This window comes from Pristiophorus japonicus, chromosome 10, assembly GCF_044704955.1.
Source record: "Pristiophorus japonicus isolate sPriJap1 chromosome 10, sPriJap1.hap1, whole genome shotgun sequence".
Classification (NCBI taxonomy): Eukaryota; Metazoa; Chordata; class Chondrichthyes; family Pristiophoridae; genus Pristiophorus; species Pristiophorus japonicus.
Genome location: NC_091986.1, coordinates 141,737,993 through 141,759,169, shown reverse-complemented (window position 1 = coordinate 141,759,169; position 21,177 = coordinate 141,737,993). Strand labels below are relative to the sequence as shown.

General features: G+C 44.1%; 1 protein-coding gene across 3 annotated transcripts; it reads left to right on the top strand.

Annotated features, from left to right (window-relative positions):
- The first annotated feature begins 685 nt into the window (after nucleotides 1-685).
- LOC139275115 (zinc finger protein 271-like) lies at nucleotides 686-14,206 on the top strand. 3 transcript variants are annotated; one of them, XM_070892137.1, is made up of 3 exons: nucleotides 686-995; nucleotides 7,856-7,922; nucleotides 10,449-14,206. In XM_070892137.1, exon 3 carries the CDS (start codon nucleotides 10,717-10,719, stop codon nucleotides 12,916-12,918), a length of 2,202 nt encoding a protein of 733 aa, XP_070748238.1. In that variant the 5' UTR covers nucleotides 686-995; nucleotides 7,856-7,922; nucleotides 10,449-10,716; the 3' UTR covers nucleotides 12,919-14,206. The 3 variants fall into 3 exon arrangements, with proteins under 3 accessions (XP_070748238.1, XP_070748237.1, XP_070748239.1); XM_070892136.1 differs by lacking the exon at nucleotides 7,856-7,922; XM_070892138.1 differs by lacking the exons at nucleotides 686-995; nucleotides 7,856-7,922 and adding an exon at nucleotides 1,002-1,326.
- Nucleotides 14,207-21,177: the final 6,971 nt, after the last annotated feature.

The following is a 21,177-nucleotide window of genomic DNA, read 5'->3' as shown; positions in this document are numbered from 1 at the left end:
GAATTTCTAAATCTATGGAATTCTCTGCCCCAGAGAGCTGTGAAGGCTGGGTCATTGAATATATTTAAGGTGGAGAGGGACACATTTTTGAGCAATAAGGGAATAAAGGGATATAGGGAGTGGGCAGGGAAGTGGAGCTGAGTCCATGATCAGATCACCCATGATCTTATTGAATGGCGGAGCAGGCTCGAGGGGCCAAATGTCCTACTCCTGCTCATATTTCTTATGTCAACAGCATCTGAGTCCACAAGCTCGTTGGCATACACTGCAAGTACGAGCTTCAAGCCTGGCCTGCGCAGAGCCAGTCCTGTCAACCTCTTCTGCAAGAGTTGCAGGAAAGGCTTCATGCAAATGGCAAATAATTTGCCGGAAGTGGGGCATCCCTGTCTATATGCTCTTCTAAAGCGAAGGGGCAGGGTCAAAAACCATTAACCTTAATCAGGCACTCCTTGGCAGAAGTCGGACCTGGGCGACAAAATGTGTTTGGAACCGAAGGTGCACAGAGTTCCAAACAAGTATTTGTGATCCACTCTGTCCCAAGGTCTTCTCCTGAAAATATAGATCCAAACTGTGCAATGAAATGCCTTCCTCATCCAATCCACTGATAGGCTGTTTGGAGTCGAAATCCTTTCTTTATCTTCCAATCAGTCGACTGCAGGAGGGCATTTCATTGGACGGGTTGGATTTACATTTCTAACCAGATGTAAATTTTTCCCCGAACCCTGCTGGTGGTTGTTTTGTGGTTCGAGGGACGCGCTTCCATTCTCTCGGTGAAGCGACCAGGTTTCCCGCCCAGTGGCGTTGTTTTCGGGATCAGTCGCGGGAAAGCGGCAGAGCCGGAGCGAGCTGTGTGCCGGGAGACCTCCCTCCCTCTCACTGCCTGATTGCCGTGCGCGTCTCAGAGGCCGGCCTGAGCGGATCGGCTTCGCTTCGCTTTCTCTCCGTCCGACCCGTGAGCTGGGGGTGGAAGGGCCGCACAGGCAGCCGGCGGCGAGGTAAGCGAGTCCGGAGGAGAGGAGGTTTAGGTTCGTATGGCTCTGGCCCGGATACGGTTACCTGGGTGAAGAGCCCGCTGATCCTCGCTATCTGAGCTGGGAGCAACATGGCGGCCTGCGAGCTCTCCTTCCCTCTTGTTCTGTCCGAACCGTTTGATTCAAAAGGCGAGGCGCGCGGGTCTGGCTAACTGTAACCGCGCGCTCCTCGCCCGCCTTATTTTTAATCCTCTCGTAGTCGATCTATTTTTTTTAATGAGAAACTGATGTGGAAGGGCCGGGGCCTGCAGTACAGGACAACACCAAGGCTGAGAAGCGTGGGCGAGATGATAAGGTGAATCTAGAAGCAATAATGCCAAGTTTGGGTCGAAGGACCAATGATGCCATGGTCCTGGAGGCGAGCAACAGATTCTCCTGATTCAAAGCGTGTGATTCTTTGATCTCGGAGGCATGAATGTAGGGCCCCAACACGTGTTTCAGCGCATCAGATGTCATTCAATACTTCTGACTTGCAGTGACTTGTTGGGCAGAAATCTAAGTGGGGCTTTAAAAGCATGTAAACTGTAAGACGAAGGACTGAAGGAGTTGCGATCCCCATATTTGAGGCCCTGGGAAAGTGTAAATTGGTATAGGAGATCATACCATGAGATTTTATTTTAATATTGAGGATTTGGGTTGGTGGAACAGTGCATTTGGAAGAATGGGAGAAAAGTTAAGAGGAGCACTGACCATGGCATATATTGATAGAGATAATGGTTGTAATGTGACAAAATAAATTGGAGGTAGGAGGAATGCATTACCTATTAAACACTTTTTTTCATATCCTGGCCATCTGCACCTGTAGTGTGTCAGAAACACTCACTCCACATGGTCACTTTTTGGTGTTTTTACCGATTTTAACCTAGGAAAATATTCAGGTAACTTTTATTAAAATGTTGCTGTTAAATTTAGCTCACATATCTAAATCTATAATATACAGTTTCTGAAAATTCAGTTTTAGAGAAAACATCTATCCAGAATGCCGCTTCCCATTAGCTTGAGCTAACGGAGGTTCAGTTAGGCATTCTGGTGACTTCTTGGATCTATGTTGGAAAGACATGTTCATGTAAACTCAGTGGGGGTTGGCTGTTTGGAACTCAGACCTGGGAGGGTGACAGCAGGTTTAATCGGCAGTTCAACTGGCCAATCCTTGGAGAGAACTGGGGAGGGATAGAATTTATATTGTGCTTTCATGACCTTAAGATGCAAAAAGTGCTTCCAAACCAAGTAAGTATTTTGAAGTGTAGTCATTGTTGCAGTGTGGAGCAACCTATTTGTGTACAACAAGATTCTACAGATGACATAGAATCATAGAAATTTACAGCGCGGAAGGAGGCCATTTTGGCCCATTGTGTCCGCGCAGGCCGACCAAGAGCTATCCAGCCTAATCCCATTTTGCAGCTCTTGGTCCGTAGCCCTGTAGGTTGCGGCACTTTTAAGTGCACATCCAAATAGAGGGTTCCTACCTTTACCACCCTTTCAGCCAGTGAGTTCCAGACCCCCACCACCCTCTGGATGAAGAAATGACCCCTCATAGTCCTCTAAACCTTCCCCCAGTTACTTTAAATCTACGTCCCCTGGTGGTTGACCCTTCTGCCAAGGGAAACCGGTCCTTCCTGTCCACTCTATCCAGGCCCCTCTTAATTTTATACACCTCAATCAGGTCTCCCCTCAGTCTCCTTTCCAAAGAAAACAGACCCAGTATCTCCAATCTTTCCTCATAGCCAAAATTCTCCAGTCCAGGTGACATTTTTGTAAATCTCTGATTGGCAAAAGAACCAAAGGCGACATGAGGAAAAACTTTTTTAAGCAGCGAGTGATTAGGATCTGGAATGCACTGCCTGACAGTGGTGGAGGCAGATTCAATCGTGGCTTTCAAAAGGCAATTGGATAAGTACCTGAAGGAAAAAAAAATTGCAGGGCTATGGGGAAAGGGTGGGGGAGTGGGACTAGCTGAAGTGTTCTTGCAGAAAGCCGTCAGGGGCTCGATGGACAAAATGACTTTCTTCTGTGCTATACCATTCTATGTTTCTGTGGAGCATTACTTAAAAAATGAGGAAATTATTAGCATTCACTGTAAATGTTTTGTTTTCTCATTTATGTGTGTGGTTTATAATTGGCCTTGTCTCAGTGCAATAATTTGCTATCCAGAAGATAGAAGCTCATGTGGGGGAGTGTGCAAGATTACAATATGCAGGTCAAATAAGATTCTATTACAACCCCTGGATCATGCTATGGTGTGACTAGATATTGAGCAGCAAAGGTAAACTTCAGGTTGCGAGGAGTGTGGATTCTGATTACAGGAGAGACCAGTGGCGCAGGACTCAAGGGAAATATGGCAACCGAAATTTGCAACACATTTCCCCAGTGTGGTTGAGACACAACCTATGTAAAGATTAGATTCGACGAATGGAAAGAAAATGTATATGGAGATGGGTGGGTAAACATGTTTATTTACTCGCATGGAGGGGTATATGCCGACATGGGCTGGTTGGGCCAAATGGCCTGTTTCATGTTGTAACTTCTATGTATTTCCATGAGGGAGGTGGTGTTTTTATGAAACCTCTCCTTCTGGTTTATTTTTATTCAGCTTTTTAGCCATTTCTGTGCTGCAAGTTGATAATTTAGGGCAGACCAAGACACACTGGAGCCATCTGGTGCAGCTGGAGGTACAGCTAAGGGTAAGCAAGCTGCAAGGAGGGAGAACCATATTGTCTGCTGTACATGAGTGGATTGTATAGAACATTGAGTATCAAGATAGCTCTGGCAAAGTCACCAACAACATCTTCCTCGGCCTCGCCACAGCTTTCAACATGGTTGACTACTCCATCCTCTGTAGTCTACCTTTTGTACACTGCTGTTTCCACTGCTACTTGTCCCAGTAGAGCCAACACACCTGCAAGGCTTCTCTTTCCACCTCCATATGGCCAGTTTGCGTGTATTTCAACGTTCCAACTGTGACTCCATTTTCACCTAGGCTGCATGCTGCCTCTTGGTTAACTGAAATTTGTAAGCATGGAGTTAACTTTCATGTGTGCTAATGTTACTCGGCCTACCTGTCCACCCTTAACTCCATGACCACCACTGTGCTCAGCTGATAAGTCTTCCTCATCCATAATTAATATTGTTAACTCCCTCCAGAAACTCCACATTCTGATTCCAACCCCTCCTTGGCTGCATTTTCAGGCTGAATCTGATGGCGGCAACCTGAGCTGAGATTCAATTCCTATAACCAAGACCGCCAATTTCAACTTTTGCAGCATCACCCATGTCTGCCCTCAATCCCACCAAAGTTGGAAGCTTTATCATGCATTGTCCCCTCAAGATGCAATTACTCCAATGCTTATCTCCAAATTTTCACCTTTCATAAGCTGCAGCTTGAATAAAATCTTTGTTGCCTGCATCTCATCCCACAGTAATTCCCCATCCTGTATAGCCCTGTCCCGACCAACCTTACTCCCCAACATACTGAATTTAAAATCCTTGGTTTCATTTACAAACTTCCCTGGCCTCCCCATCCTAACTGCAACCACCTCCAGTCCTATGTGCACACTATCCATTCTTCCTACTCTTGTTTCTTAAACTAGCCAAGAAATACATAGTTGGGCAGTGGGGGGGAAGTGGAGAATTACAAGTTTCTGTAAAATTGGTTATTTAATGTTAGAAAAGGCTGAAAGAAATTTTCCTCCTCTTCTCTCTTTCTCTCTCCCCTCCCCCCCTCCCCCCCCGCCGCCCCAACTCGCCCCTAATTGGTCTGCCCTATTTTCTGGAGCCACGTGGGTGCAGCTGAAGAGAAATTCTGTGTATGTGGCATGTGAATTGTGAGTGTTGTAGCTTTCACCTGTTTCTGTAGAACTCGTGTGGAGCATAAACACTTACTTGGCCAAATGGCCCATTTCAGTGCTGTAAATACTATGTAATACAATACCCAGAGTGCTAGGTAGAAAAGGAGTGCAGAGTTCTAGTTCCTATGAAGATTTTTTTTTAAGGCGATGCGTCAGGGGAGTTACTCTTTTCACCCAGCTCCAGCAGATTTCAATATTCAGATAACAATTGGGCCCCAAAAAATTACAATAAATCACAAGTGGCAGCAAATAATCCCTCTACAGCGCAGCGCAAGAAGGGAATAAGGAAAGTTACTTGCTTAATTAAAGTGGACCAGTTAAGGGCTATTAGGCATGGACAATGCCCACATCCCGAGAATGAACAATTAAAAAAACGTTGTGATTATTTGCAACAGTTTTTTGTGTCCTTCTGCACATGCGCGCCTTGGACTCCCCTGGTCCCGTCCCTTTCCCCCCCCCTCCTCACGCATGTGCAGACTCCTTGAACCCAAAACCGGAAGTGGGGCATGTATCGTGAGGAGCCGGGGGGGGGGGGGGGCGTGAAAGAGAGAGAGAGAGAGACTGGGGAGAGAGAGACTGGGAGTGGGGTGGGGGGAAGGGGGGAGAAGAGAGAGACTGGGAAGGGGAGGGGGAAGAGAGAGAGAGAGAGACTGGGAAGGGGGGGAAGAGAGAGAGAGACTGGGAAGGGGGGGGGGAGAGAGAGACTGGGAAGGGGGGGGGGAGAGAGAGACTGGGAAGGGGGGGGAGAGAGAGAGAGACTGGGAAGGGGGGGGAGAGAGAGAGACTGGGAAGGGGGGAGGGAGAGAGAGACTGGGAAGGGGGGAGGGAGAGAGAGACTGGGAAGGGGGGAGGGAGAGAGAGACTGGGAAGGGGGGAGGGAGAGAGAGACTGGGAAGGGGGGAGGGAGAGAGGAGAGACTGGGAAGGGGGGAGAGAGAGAGAGACTGGGAAGGGGGGGGGGGGAAAGAGAGAGAGACTGGGAACCGGGGGGGGGGGGGAAGAGAGACTGGGCATGTGGGCAGCGGGGCGGGGGGGAGAGAGAGAGACTGGGAATGGGGGGGTAGGGGACGAGAGACTGGGGAAGAGAGGGGATTGGAGGGGGGGAGAAAGAGAGAGGGAACTCGTCGAATACTGATCACGTTCTTCCAACCTCACCCCCGGGAGTCACGACACTGTCACTATTCACTTCATACCCAGTAAATCTGTGAACTACACAATGCCCCATCTATGGTGAGGCGGGTGGGTAAGGTCAGGAGCTTGGGCTGCGGGGTGTCAGGAACTTGGGATGGGGCAGGGTGGAGGGAGGGGGAGATCTTAACCTGTGAGATTGAGCTCTGGTGTCGGCCGTCAGTGGCTCAAATTACACTTTGCAAAGTCACTGATTACGCAGGCAGAGCGGTTCTAATTACACATTCCAGAGAGACTGCTGGGTGTGTCTTATCCTCCAAGGGAACCAATCAGCATTTTAGTTGCAAACAAACGTCCTTTTTAAAAAAAACATGCAAGGTCTGTATTTTCAGTATTAGCATGCTCTGGAAAACCTTGACTGTGTTAAGTCATGTATTTTGCTTCAGTAAATTTGCTGAATTTTCAGTGATCTGCATAGCTGTTAGGCACTTTTTTTAAACAATGTATATACACAATAGCATCTAGTTATTGTGGGCCCAAGTTTCCACAGGATAAAAAACGGGCGCCCCTCCGAGCTGGGCGCCCGTTTTTCACGCCTAAAACGGCGCCAGAAAAAAAAACGCGCTATTCTCGAGCGCTTTGCAGCTCCTTGTCTGTTTGGCGTGGCGCCCAGGGGGGCGGAGCCTACACTCGCGCCAATTTTGTAAGTGGGAGGGGGCGGGTACTATTTAAATTAGTTTTTTTCCTGCCGGCAACGCTGCGCGTGCACATTGGAGCGTTCGCACATGTTCAGTGTGGAAAAAAAATTGGCACTCGGCCATTTTTGTAGTTCTTTGTAGCTGTTTAATTTTTGAACATTTTTTAATAAAATCACATTGCCATCAGCACTGAGGCTACCCTTCTCACTGTCTCCTTCCCCTCCCTCCCCTCCACGGCAACAAACGGCTGTCTCCTTCCCCTCCCTCCCCTCCGCGGCAACAAACGGCTGTCTCCTTCCCCTCCCTCCCCTCCGCGGCAACAAACGGCTGTCTCCTTCCCCTCCCTCCCCTCCGCGGCAACAAACTGCTGTCTCCTTCCCCTCCCTCCCCTCCACAACAACAAACCGCTTTCTCCTCCTCCCCCCCCCCCCCCCCCGCTCAGCGGCACGAACGGCTTTCTCTCCCCCTCCCGCTCAGCGGCACGAATGGCTTTCTCTTTCTCCCCCCCCCCCCCCCCTCCCTCCCGCTCGCTCAGCGGCACGAACGGCTGCAGAATTCTCCCTGGCTGAAGCACTTTCACACAGGTAGGAAGATGGTTTATTTAATCTTTCCTTTGCTTATAAATGTTTATTCAAGTTGGATTTATTTGTATAATATTTGTAGAAGTATAAATAAGGATTTATTGTAGAATTTAATGAGTTCCCTCCCCCCCCCCCCCCACCTCGTTCTGGACGCCTAATTTGTAACCTGCGCCTGATTTTTTAATGTAGAACAGGTTTTTTCAGTTCTACAAAAATCTTCACTTGCTCCATTTTACTTTAGTTTGAAGTACGTTTTCACTGTGGAAACTTTCAAATCAGGCGTCAGTGGCCGGACACGCCCCCTTTTGAAGAAAAAATTCTGTTCCAAAGTAGAACTGTTCTACCTGACTAGAACTGCAGAAAAAAAAATGTGGAGAATTGCGATTTCTAAGGTAGTCCGTTCTCCACCAGTTACTCCTAAAAATCAGGCGCAAATCATGTGGAAACTTGGGCCCAGTATGTCAGATGTCACGCACTGTTTCAGATTCAAACAGCCATTTCTTCATGGGTGCTTCTCACCTCGAACTGTAAATTTACAAACGGTTACAACTAACCTCACAAGTTTCCATACAGCTGGATTTCCCCATTTAAATCACTTCCTTACAAGGACTTGAGCAGCAGACTTCAAGGAATAGACCAGGTTAGTAGCTAAACATTACAACCATGTTACATGCTGTCCATAAACAAGGCCATGGGAGTTCCATTAACTATCTATAGTATATTAGAATGGATTGTTTATGATGCACACTTCCTGTACACTTGTTCTGTCACAATTTTGTGTCATTCTTGCTGCTCCTTCGCCTGTCTGTTACCCTAGGGTCCAGTATCTTTGACAGACTTTGACTTAGATTTTGGTAGGTGTTCTGAAATAAAAACAGAAAATGCTGGAAATACTCAGGTCAGGCAGCATCTGTGAAAAGAGAAACAGAGTTAATGTTTCAGGTCAATGTCCTTCTATCAGAACTGGAAAAAGTTAGAGATGTAACCGATTTTAAGTTAGGGAAAGAGGGGATGAAAGAACAACAGGGAAGGTCTGTGATATGGTGGAAGACAGGTGTGATTAAATTGCAAAAGGGGGTGGTAATGGGACAAGTAAAGAAACAAAAGATGGGTCGAGAGGAAATGTAAATGGCGATAGCAGAATCATTACTAACAGCTGCTGTCTAGGAGAAATGCGAGCAGTGGTTATGATCTGAAATTGTTGAACTCAATGTTGAGTCGGGAAGGCTGTAAAGTGCCTAATTGAAAGATGAGATGCTGTTCCGCAAGCTTCCATTGAACTTCATTAGAACCGTGTAGGAGGCCAAGATCAGAGTAGAATGGAGCGGAGAATTAAAATGACAGGTGACCAGAAGCTCCTGTAGAGGAGACCGCATCATGAGCAGCGAATACAGTATACGAAATTGAAATATGTAAATCACTGTTTCGCCTGGAGGAATGTTTAGAGCCCTGGATGGTGGGAAGGGAGGAAGTGAATGGGCAGGTGTGCTTGTACGGGAAGGTGTGTGAGAAAGGGAGTGGGTGTGAATGAAGAGTGGATCAGGGTGCTGCAGAGGGAACGGCCCTTTTGGAATGCTGAGAGCAGAGGGGAAGATGTGTTTTTGGTGGTGACATCACACTGGAAATGGTGGAGAATGATCCATTGAATGTGGAGGCTGGTGGGGTGGAAGGTGAGGACAAGGGAAACTCTGTTGTGGTTCTGGGAGGGAGGGGGAAGAATGAGAGCAGAAGTGCAGGAAATGGGACGGACACGGTCGAGGGCCCCGTTAACCATGGTGGAGGGAAATCTTCGGTTGAGGAACTAAGAAGACGTAATGCAAGCACTGGTATGGAAGGTGGCATTGTCAGAACAGATGCAACAGATGGAGAAACTGGGAGAATGGAATAGAGTCCTTGCAGGAGTGGGGGGAGGGGGTCAAGGTAGGTGTGGGAGTCAGTGGGCTTATAGTAGATATTGGTCAACAGCCTATTCTTCAGAAATTGGGAGAGTCGTCGGAGATGGACCATGTGAAGGTAAGGGAAGGGTGGAAATTGAAAGCAAACAATGAGATTTTCCAGTTTGGGGTGAGAGCAGGTACATTCATCAAGCGGGTAAATGTTCTGTTAATCCAGTGCCACTTACATTTGCTTTTCATATGTCCACCTGTTTCAGGCACCAGCTCTGGGGATACTCTGGAAGTGTATTAAAATGCAAAATGGGTGGGGCCCCAGTGCAGCAAGACCACCCTTGATCTGCTTTGCCCTGAGAAATTCCTGCTAGAATTTTCATTGCAGCCCTCGGAATAAAATATTGGTTACTTTATTCTGAAGGGAGTTTTGCCAAGATCGAGCAATGGATGTCTGCTGATGAATGAATGTGCATGTAAAATAACATACCTGACAATCTTTTAGGATATTTAAAGGGAATGAAAATCTACAGTTGCACTTTTGTTGAAAGTCGTCCTTGTTTTTATAGAGAACGATAATATAGATACCAGAAATTTCTTTGGTGTTTTCCTGACATGGATACCCTCTGTTGGGGTGTTCACCCTACTAGGCTACTCCTGGAGACATTGCCGATGGCAAGAATCCCCATTTGTGTCAGAAGCAGCTCCATAGGAAGTGGTGGGAATTATGATTTCAAAAAGGTCTGAGCCATCGTACCCCAATGAACTTTGCTACTGCCTGGAATTATAAAATAAGTATTAAACATGCAATAAATACTGGAAATACTGTGCAGTAGGTCCATTAACATTTATACAATGAAAAGATTGACCAGGTGTAGTCTCCAATTTTTTATTTGACTCATGTCAGTTACATGGTTGTGATGCTCCAGCAAAATGATTAAACTTGATCCATGCCCCTTCCCATCCTGCCAACTTCGGCTATTTAGGACATCTTTTTGATAACTATTTATCCTGATTCTGGGTTAATGTATATAAATGATTAATTGCTAAGAAGTAATCGTTTCTTTAAATTTTATAAACAACTTAAGAACATATTTTTGTTGGTGTTTACACAATAAAAATTCTTTTGAAATAATAAAGATATAAAAGTTGATAATTTTTCTTGATCTTTTTCTTTTTATTTTTAGATGGATTTTTTAAAACATGCACAGCTATTGACTGGACAGATGACAATTTCATTTAGTGTTTTGCTGTAATTTTATTTTGCTCCTACCTTGTAGGTGAGCTGTCAACTCTACTGTGAAAATTGGAAGGGCTATCTTCTTCCATAGAATTACTTGCCAAGTGTGTAGCTTCTGGCCTGAGAGTTGAAAGAACTCAGTACAAACTCAAAACTATTCCTGAAGATTATACTCGAGGACCTAGACCTGTGAATTATGCAGGGAAGGATTTGCAAAATTTAAAGAAAAGAAAGAACACTCAAAGAGGACTAAAGGAAGACTTCCGGACGCTATCAGTGTGATAAACCATTTCAGAGATAGAAACGCTATGGATCTACAAGTAACAGAGATACATAAAAAGGAGTTTGCAAGACAGAATGAACAATGTGCTGTTGGATTTAATACCAAGGAGAAATTGGAAACAAAAAGCCAACTAAATAACACCTCTGTATATTTAACTTGTGTACATTGTGATTTCAAGTATATTGATCATGAAACTTTGGAAACACACCTTGGCTCCATTCACCCCGAATTCTCTGATTTAACAAATATTGTGGTTTATCAGAAAAGTGCCAAATTGTTTCACTGTCAGTTGTGCTTCTTCACAAACAAGGTGTACAGTAATGTTTACAATCATGTTGCAACACAGCACCCAAAGTTAAGCAAGAATGAAGAAGTTTCCCAAACAAAAGAGCCCCGTGAAACTAGTAAACAGCTACGAGCTACAAAGAGAAAATTAAAAGAGTCCAAAGTGATTGAGGAAAAAAAGCCTGTAAAAAAGGGAAAAAGGGGGCGTAAAAAACGTACCGAAACAGCTTCGAGCACCATTGAAATACAACCTATAGAACATACAGAAACAAGTTCAACCACAATTGAAGTACCTGTACAACCTATTAAGAGGAAACCTGGAAGACCAAAGCGTAAAGTAGAAGAAACCAAAAGTAAAAGTGTTGATTTCAACTGTGAAAAATGTGGTACTCGGTTCAATACTCTTGATGAGCTAAATATCCATAACTGCCAGAAGATAAAGCAGAAGAATGCCAATGCTCCACCGTTTGAGTTTGAGTATTGTGATTATAGTGGCCGTTACCCAACTCAACATAATTCCACCCGTAAACCGACAGTTTCAAATAATCCCAAAGAACCAGCAGTTTTGCATAAATCTGAAAAGCCAGCAGTTTTGAATAAGCCTGAAAAACACGTGGTTTCAAATAATCCTGAAGAACAGGTGGTTTCAAATAATCCTACAGAACAGACAGTTTCAAATAATCCCAAAGAATTGACGGATTCAAATAATTCCAAAAAGCCGACAATTTCAAATGATCCTGAAGAGTCTTCTGAAGAAAAGGATTATGCAAAAAGCTTACAAGAACATGTTAAGTATGTCAGAGGAACCTTTTACTGTAGTTTCTGCAAATTCCATTGTAAAAGTAAAAGTAGTGCTCTATATCATGTTGTAAGGGTACATGACAAGCCTTATCCTTATCAATGTGAGGAATGTGGAAGATGTTTTGTTATGGACAAGGAGCTCAAAAGGCACATGTCTGTTCATACCGGAGAAGCTTATTACAAATGTTCCAAATGTGACTTTGAATCTGATTATGCCAGAGCCTTTAAGAATCATGAGAAGCAGTGTACCTCTCAGCAGAGAGAAGATAATTGTTCTGAAAATATTGGTGCAAATAAGCAGCAGGATGCAGATCAAGAGAGAAAGTTAATTAAATCAGAATCGCCTTCAATCCAGCCCCACAGTTCACGTAAGGAAGAAGTACAGCTGCGTGGGAATTCTTTGGCAAAAATTGAATCCTCAGGAGCTGTGATGCTAGCAGAAGCAGGGAAAAAATATTTACAATTGAATTCTGGTAAGATTCAGGCTTCAAAGTTGCAGCTTCTGGAACCGGCAGTGTGCATGGTGGCTCATCAACAGGATTCTGCATCTTCAAAGGATAACATTTTATCTTGTCAGGAATGTGAAAAGACGTTCGAAGAGCAAGACATGTATCAAAAGCACAAACTTCTCCATGCTGTACAAAAGCCACTAGCCTGTGAGTTCACCCATGATGATGTAGCAACCTTGAATGATGACATGGGAAAAAATCATGCAGAAAGAAAAACCTTCGACTGTAATGCCTGCAATGCCAAGTATCCGAGTGAAGAGGATTTACAGCATCATCTGAATATTCATAAACCAAATGCTGAAGGCAAAACTTTTAACTGTGAGATCTGCAGCACCAGGTTTGAGAAACAAATTGATCTGCATGATCACACAAAAATTCACAAAAAAAATATTTCAAAGGCTAATCAGTCTAATGTGACTGATAACCGATCACCATACAAATGTAATTACTGCTCTTACAGCACTTACCTGTTCGTAAATTACATAGGACATGTTAGGATAGCTCACACAAAAGATTTTCCCATTCACTGCTCATTGTGTGGAGATGGATTTCAGCTTCCAGCTGAGCTAAAAAAACATAAATGTCAGCAGACTCAAGGTGGCAATCTCGTATCTAGTCAGGGTGATGAGTAGAGTATTTAATATAAAAATGTTCAAATGTTCCCGTTCGCAGCGCTAATATCCTCATCTTGATATGCATATAAACAATCTACTAAATTTCTTTAGTTTAAAAAATGCAATCTCGGCAAGGAACAAATGGTAGGGAGAGCAGTGTCCGAATCTGGATTGCCAATTCTCTCAAGTCTTATAGAATCACAGGGCTCTGACGCAATTAACTTGTAACGGTTAAAAAAAACATTCTTCACTTACTGGGACCTCTTTGGTTTCTTTTACACAACCTGAAGCAGTTGAAAACATGGAGATATATTTTCCTCTCGTTGCTAAGGTGAACAAATAATTTGCTGCAAGTATAAAATGCCATTCTCCAACTCCGACTAGCACTGACTTTCGTGCATATTAGCAACTGGAGGAACGTATACTCCATTGTTGGTTGTTTATAAAGTCTTGTATGCATTGCTGGACAGATGAGGCTCTTAACCCAGTGCATTTTACCAATTTAATTGTCTAATCTTGTTTTCCCCTTTCAACTCCTGAGCATTTATGAATGGAGGATTTTTCAATTAATTGATAACGCATCATTTCAATGCCTGGTTAAGCTTAGTGACAAATTACAGTGAATTTCCTAAACGTTGATGTTATGTATGCAGTTGATTAGCGTATTCTGCTTTGCTGTGTTAGTTAATCTTCCAATATAAGTTTTTTTTTGTAGAAGCGAACTGTATTTAGCAAGCTTTTAATTCTCTGTTTTCATATTAAGAAAAGGTAATTCAGCATATTTTGTTTTCATGATAACCTAATGTTATATACTATGTGTGAAAGCAAATTCCAGGCATTGCTACATATATGAAATTCGGTGAAGAAGCTTACAATTCACTGGTTTTAGCAGGTTGTTTGTAAGCCTCTGAGACTTCTAAGTGAGGTTGCGAAGGGGTTTTCTGTTTCCAGTAGCAGTACAGGTGTTTGCTTATTGTACAAACTTTTAATTTTGTGCTGAAGTCCTGCTAATTCAGTGTGTTTACTGAAGGGGTTACATTACAGGTTCACCTTCAGGTTTTAAAAGGATTATAGTTTAAATTTTTGTGTACACTAACCGTATTAGCCACATACTATTGAGAAAATGTGGTGCTGTGTCTTGCAGAGATAATTTCAATATCTGCTCTTTTTCTAGCAGTGATTTGTCTTTTCAACTAAATAAATACATTTTGCAACACATTTCTGTACGTAACTAGGTAATCTTTAACATGAAAAACATAGATAATGTATGTTTTGTTAACCTAATAAAATTAAACATGATACTATATCATTGTTTTTGTTTAATTTATGGTGTTTAATTTGTAATAAGGGTGAGATTATATTTGTTCTCCCGAGATATGCCAGCATAATGCACCCTATGCTATGTGTTCCGACATGACAATCTTTTGATCTTATTCTTGATCTTGTCAGAGAGAGGCACTGAGTGGAAGACGGGCACTGGCAGGAAAGGATGAGATGGATACATCTTTCTTTGAGGTTATATATTGACAGGAGTGGGAGCTGATGAATTGCCTACAGTCTTGGGTGGATCATGTTGTTGACAGGGCCATAACAGTATTTGATGCTTCCAAATCTTCATGCAAAATAAATACAGCAAATTTATTACATAATATGTAATATATTGCTGTATTCTGCTGAGGGGAGTGATACATTTATAATGCTAATTTACTCAGACTTGGAATTTTGCCAAAGCAATGAATCTGAATGGTAATATGACAGAGAGCAATTGGTGCCCATTTAACAGAAGGTTGGCCATTCCTAACATAGTTTCCAGGGTTAGCCTAATAATAATAATCATGGCAATCTTCTAATATTAGGAACACCTCTTATTGGGAGCTTGCCATCAAGGGTGAGAACTAGCATCCTCTGCAGGATTTACAGGCCTTTAGCAGGCAATGGAACAACACAATCTAAATTGGTTTGGTAACCAATCTTTCAAAAAAAATTAAACTGAATAAATATTTGAGGTCTTTAGGAGTGGAAAAGGGTCTAAGATATACTGATGGAAGCCGTACAAGTGCTTAGAAACATAGAAAATAGGTGCAGGAGTAGGCCAATCGGCCCTTCGAGCCTGCACCACCATTCAATGAGTTCATGGCTGAACATGCAACTTCAGTACCCCATTCCTGCTTTCTCACCATACCCCTTGATCCCCCTAGTAGTAAGGACTACATCTAACTCCTTTTTGTATATATTTAGTGAATTGGCCTCAACAACTTTCTGTGGTAGAGAATTCCACAGGTTCACCACTCTCTGGGTGAAGAAGTTTCTCCTCATCTCGGTCCTAAATGGCTTACCCCTTATCCTTAGACTGTGACCCCTGGTTCTGGACTTCCCCCAACATTGGGAACATTCTTCCTGCATCTAACCTGTCTTAAACCCGTCAGAATTTTAAACATTTCTATGAGATCCCCTCTCATTCATCTGAACTCCAGTGAATACAAGCCCAGTTGATTCAGTCTTTCTTGATATGTCAGTCCCGCCATCCCGGGAATCAGTCTGGTGAACCTTCGCTGCACTCCCTCAATAGCAAGAATGTCCTTCCTCAAGTTAAGAGATCAAAACTGTACACAATACTCCAGGTGTGGCCTCACCAAGGCTCCGTACAACTGTAGTAACACCTCCTTGCCCCTGTACTCAAATCCCCTTGCTATGAAGGCCAACATGCCATTTGCTTTCTTAACCGCCTGCTGTACCTGCATGCCAACCTTCAATGACTGTACCATGACACCCAGGTCTCATTGCACCTCCCCTTTTCCTAATCTGTCACCATTCAGATAATAGTCTGTCTCTGTTTTTACCACCAAAGTGGATAACCTCACATTTATCCACATTATACTTCATCTGCCAAGCATTTTCCCACTCACCTAACCTATCCAAGTCACTCTGCAGCCTCATATCATTCTCCTCGCAGCTCACACTGCCACCCAACTTAGTGTAATCTGCAAATTTGGAGATACTACATTTAACCCCCTTGTCTAAATCATTAATGTACAATGTAAACAGCTGGGGCCCCAGCACAGAACCTTGCAGTACCCCACTAGTCACTGCCTGCCATTCTGAAAAGTATCAATTTACTCCTACTCTTTGCTTCCTGTCTGCCAACCAGTTCTCAATCCACGTCAGCACACAACCCCCAATCCCATGTGCTTTAACTTTGCACATTAATCTCTTGTGTGGGACCTTGTCGAAAGCCTTCTGAAAGTCCAAATACATCACATCAACTGGTTCTCCCTTGTCCACTCTACTGGAAACATCCTCAAAAAATTCCAGAAGATTTGTCAAGCACGATTTCCCTTTCACAAATCCATGCTGACTTGGATCTATCCTGTCGCCTCTTTCCAAATGTGCGCTATGACATCCTTAATAATTGATTCCATCATTTTACCCACTACCGATGTCAGGCTGACCGATCTATAATTCCCTGTTTTCTCTTTCCCTCCTTTTTTAAAAAAGTGGGGTTACATTGGCTACCCTCCACTCCATTGGAACTGATCTAGAGTCTATGGAATGTTGGAAAATGACTGTCAATGCATCTGCTATTTCCAAGGCCACCTCCTTAAGTACTCTGGGATGCAGTCCATCAGGCCCTGGGGATTTATCGGCCTTCAATCCCATCAATTTTCCCAACACACTTTCCCGACTAATAAGGATTTCCCTCAGTTCCTCCTTCTTACTAGACCCTCTGACCCCTTTTATATCCGGAAGGTTGTTTGTGTCCTCCTTAGTGAATACCGAACCAAAGTACTTGTTCAACTGGTCTGCCATTTCTTTGTTCCTCGTTATGACTTCCCCTGATTCTGACTGCAGGGGACCTACGTTTGTCTTTACTAACCTTTTTCTCTTTACATATCTATGGAAGCTTTTGCAGTCCGTCTTACTGTTCCCTGCAAGGTTCCTCTCGTACTCTTATTTTCCCTGCCCTAATCAAACCCTTTGTCCTCCTGAGTTCTAAATTTCTCCCAGTCCCTGGATTCGCTGCTATTTCTGGCCAATTTGTATGCCACTTCCTTGGCTTTAATACTACCCCTGATTTCCCTTGATAGCCATGGTTGAGCCACCTTCCCTTTTTTATTTTTACGTCAGACAGGGATGTACAATTGTTGTAGTTCATCCATGCGGTCTCTAAATGTCTGCCATTGCCCATCCACTGTCAACCCCTTAAGTATCATTCGCCAATCTATCCTAGCCAGAAGGTTAGGCAGAGGAGGGGGGCATTGTTTGTTTCATAGTAACACAGACCCTAAGGAGACCAGCATAGCAGCAGTGGTAGGAGATGGCCAAGGGATCTTTTTCGTCCACAGGGGAGGTCAGATGGGGCCTCAGTTTAACATCTTACCTGAAAGCTCTCGCCTCCAACAGTGCAGTACTCCACTGGAATATTGACCTGGATTTTTTCCCTCAAATCTCTGGACCCATAACCTGCTAACACACAGCACCCAACACACAGCAATTTAGTGCCAGAAAGTGTTGTAACCTTGCCAGAACAGCAAAGGTAAAGAGTTAGCCATACCTTCCAAGAATGCGTATCAAACATTCGGCCAGGTGTGCATACAAATATTTAGGGAGCATCAGCATAGAGTTCTTGCATTTCACTTCTTACATTGGTGCCTCTAACACAAGAATGACATGCCCCCGTGTAGTCATCCAGGGCCAGACCACCTTCTGGATCCGTTTTTAAAGGGAAAACATGCGGGGCCAAAATTGCCCATTTGTTAAGGCCTCTGGCATCTAGAAAGCGGCGGCCACGGAGCAGCAGGGAATGGTCGCCGAGTTTCTGTGGCATAGCTGTCCGTGCAATTGCTCTCATTCATTTTTCCAGCAATGAGCATATCCGCCCCGCTGCTGCCGAAGCCTCCCTAAGCGCGTCATCAGAGTGTGCACCGCCGAGGACCCGCCCCGGAAGCGAAATTCATCTGAAAAAGTCTCGTCACAGCTTGACGGTGCCTACGTTAGGTTTTTTTGTGTCAGTACACGGTGCTTGCTGAAGACCGCCAGCGGTGTTTAAAGGAGTGTTGGGTTTAACAGGATTTTTGTCAGTGACTTTTTCTGACTTTAAAGCATTGCAAGTAGCCTTGCTGATAGCGTGCTTGATTGGCAGTGCTCCAGGCTCTTCCAATTCCACAATAGGGAGCCGTGATTGAGTAGGCTGGGCTTGGGGCGGAGATTGAAATGGGGGCAGGTTCCGCATCAGCCATCTCCTCTCAAGGAACAGAGATTAAATTCAGTGCTCAGGACCCAGCTACAAAACCTGCCCTTTAAGAAGGCCAGGGAGCAGCTGCCCCGTGAGCAATTGGTCAGCAGCTGAATTTCGTGGTCCTAAGGCCACTCCACACCCACACTGCTGCAAGCAGCCCATTTGTGCCTGCAATACATTTCCGCTCCTTTTTACTACCAAAATTGCTGGACTTTGCTCTAATCACCGTCGCATCCATCGCGGTAATAAACACAAAAAAGCGGTAGGTGCGCCCCATTTTCGGGCGGAGGGTCATTTCGGCCCCAGAATCTGTAAATCAGATGTCCAATTGTTAACAAATGGTGCATTATTGTATAAAATATTATCCCATGTTTCTGTTGGTAGCGTGCTCGCCTCTGAATCAGAAGGCTATGGGTTCCAAGTCCCACTCCAGACATTTGAGCACAAAATCTAGGCTGACACTCCAGTGGAGTATTGAGAGAGTGCTGCACTGTTGGAGGAGAGAGCTTTCGGGTGAGATGTTAAACTGAGGTCCCATCTGACCTCTCCGGTGGATGTAAAAGATGCCCTGGCACTAATTTGAAAAAAACCAGGGGAGTTCGCCCAGTGTCAACAACAACAATTTGCATTTTTATAACAACTTTAACATAAAACATCACAAAATTAGCATACAAAATTTGACACCAAGCCATGTGAGATATTAGGACAGGTGACCAAAAGATTGGTCAAAGAGGTAGGTTTTAAGGACTGTCTTAAAGAAGGTGAGAGACTGAGATTTAGGGATGGAATTCCAGAGCTTAGGGCCTAGGCAGCTGAAGACAAATGGTGGAGCGATTTAAAATTGGAGGTGCACAGAGAACTTGGAGGGTTGTAGGGCTGGAGGAGATTACAAAGATGGGAAGGGGCGAAACCATGGAGGAATTTGAAAACAAGGATGAGAATTTTAAAATCAAGGCGTTGCCGGACCAGTAGCCAATGTAGGTCAGCGAACACATGGCTTGGTGTGAGTTATGATACAGGCAGCAGAGTTTTGGAAGAGCTAAATTTTAGAGGGTAGAATGAGGCGCAGGAGAGCATTGGAATAGTTGAATCTAGAGGTAACAAAGGCATGGGTGAGGGCTTCACAGCAGATGAACTGAGGCAGGGGTGGAGTCGGACGATGTTGAGGTGGAAGGAGGCAGTCTTGGTGATGCAGCGGATATGGGGTCGAAAGCTCAACTTGGGGTCAAATAGAATGCCACAGTTGTGAATGGCCTCAGACAGTGGCTAGGGAGAGGGATGGGGTCGGTGGCCAGGGAACGGACTTTGTGGCAGGGACAATGGATTTGGTCTTCCCAATATTTAGTTGGTAATTTTTGCTCATCCAGTACTGGATGTTGGACAAGCAATGTGACAAATTAGACGGCAATCCCACCCAGCTGGACGACTGTGGAGAGGCCTTGGAGGACAATGATGTGGTCAACCATGTCAAATGCTGCAGACAGGTCAGGAAGGATAGTTTACTAATGCGGAAAGTATTTGCAGCAAAATAGATGAATGAATAGTGCAGATAGAAAATAATAGGTTTGATGTTGGGAAAATGCTGGAGTCCATTATTAAGGAAGCAATAGCAGGACATTTGGAAAAGCATAATTCAATCAAGCAGAGTCGGCATGGCTTTATGAAAGGGAAATCATGTTTGACAAATTTGCTGGAGTTCTTTGAGGATGTAACGAGCAGGGTGGATGAGGGGGAACCAGTGGATGTGATGTATTTGGATTTCCAGAAGGCATTCAATAAGGTGCCATATAAAAGGTTATTGCACAAGATAAAAGTTCACGGGGTTGGTGGCAATATATTAGCATGGATAGAGGATTGGCTAACTAACAGAAAACAGAGAGTCGTGATAAATGGGTCATTTTCCGGTTGGGAAACAGCAACTAGTGTGGTGTCACAGGGAACGGTGCTGGGTCCTCAACTATTTACAATCTAATGACTTGCATAAAGGGACCAAGTGTAATGTAGCAAAGTTTGCTGATGATACAAAGATGGGTGGGAAAGCAAATTGTGAGGAGGACATAAAAAATCTGCAAAGGGATATAAGACAGGCTAAGTGAGTGGGCAAAAATTTTGCAGATGGAGTATAATGTGGGAAAATGTGAGGTTATCCACTTTTGCAGAAAAAATAGAAAAGCAAATTACAATTTAAATGGGGAAAAATTACTCAGTGCTGCAGTACAGGGAGATCTGGGGGTCCTTGTGCAGGAAACCCAAAAAGGTAGTATGCAGGTACAGCAAGTAATCAGGAAGGCAAATGGAATGTTTACCTTTATTGCAAAAGTATAAAAGCAGAGAAGTCTCGCTACAACTGTACAGGATATTGGTAAGGCCACACCTAGAATACTGCGTACAGTTTTGGTCTTCGTATTTAAGGAAGGATATACTTGCATTGGAGGCTGCTCAAAGAAGGTTCACTCTGTTGATTTCGGAGATGAGGAGGTTGACTTATGAAGGTAGGTTGGGCTTATACAAATTGGAGTTCAGAAGAATGAGAGGTGATCTTTTCGAAACATATTAGATAATGAGGGGGCTCGACAAGGTGGATGCAGAAAGGATATTTCTATTCGCATGGGAAACGAGAACTAGGGGACATAGTCTCAGAATATGGGGCTGCCCATTTAGAACTGAGATGAAGAGGAATTTCTTCTCTGAGGGTTGCAAATCTATGGAATTCTCTGCCCCATGGAGCTGTGGAGGCTGGGTCTTTGAATACGTTTAAGGTGGGGATAGATTTTTGAGCGATAAGGGAATAAAGGATTATGGGGAACAGGGAAGTGGAGCTGAGTCCATGATCAGATCAGCCATGATCTTATTAAATGGCGAAGCAGGCTCGATGGGCCAAATGGCCTACTCCTGCTATTTTTTATGTTTTTATGTTGATCTAGTAGCCATTACAGAGACATGGTTGCAAAGTGACCAAGGTTGGGAACTAAATATTCCAGGATACTTTTAGAAGAGCTAGGCAAAGGAGGAGGGGTAACCCTGATAATAAAGATGGGTTA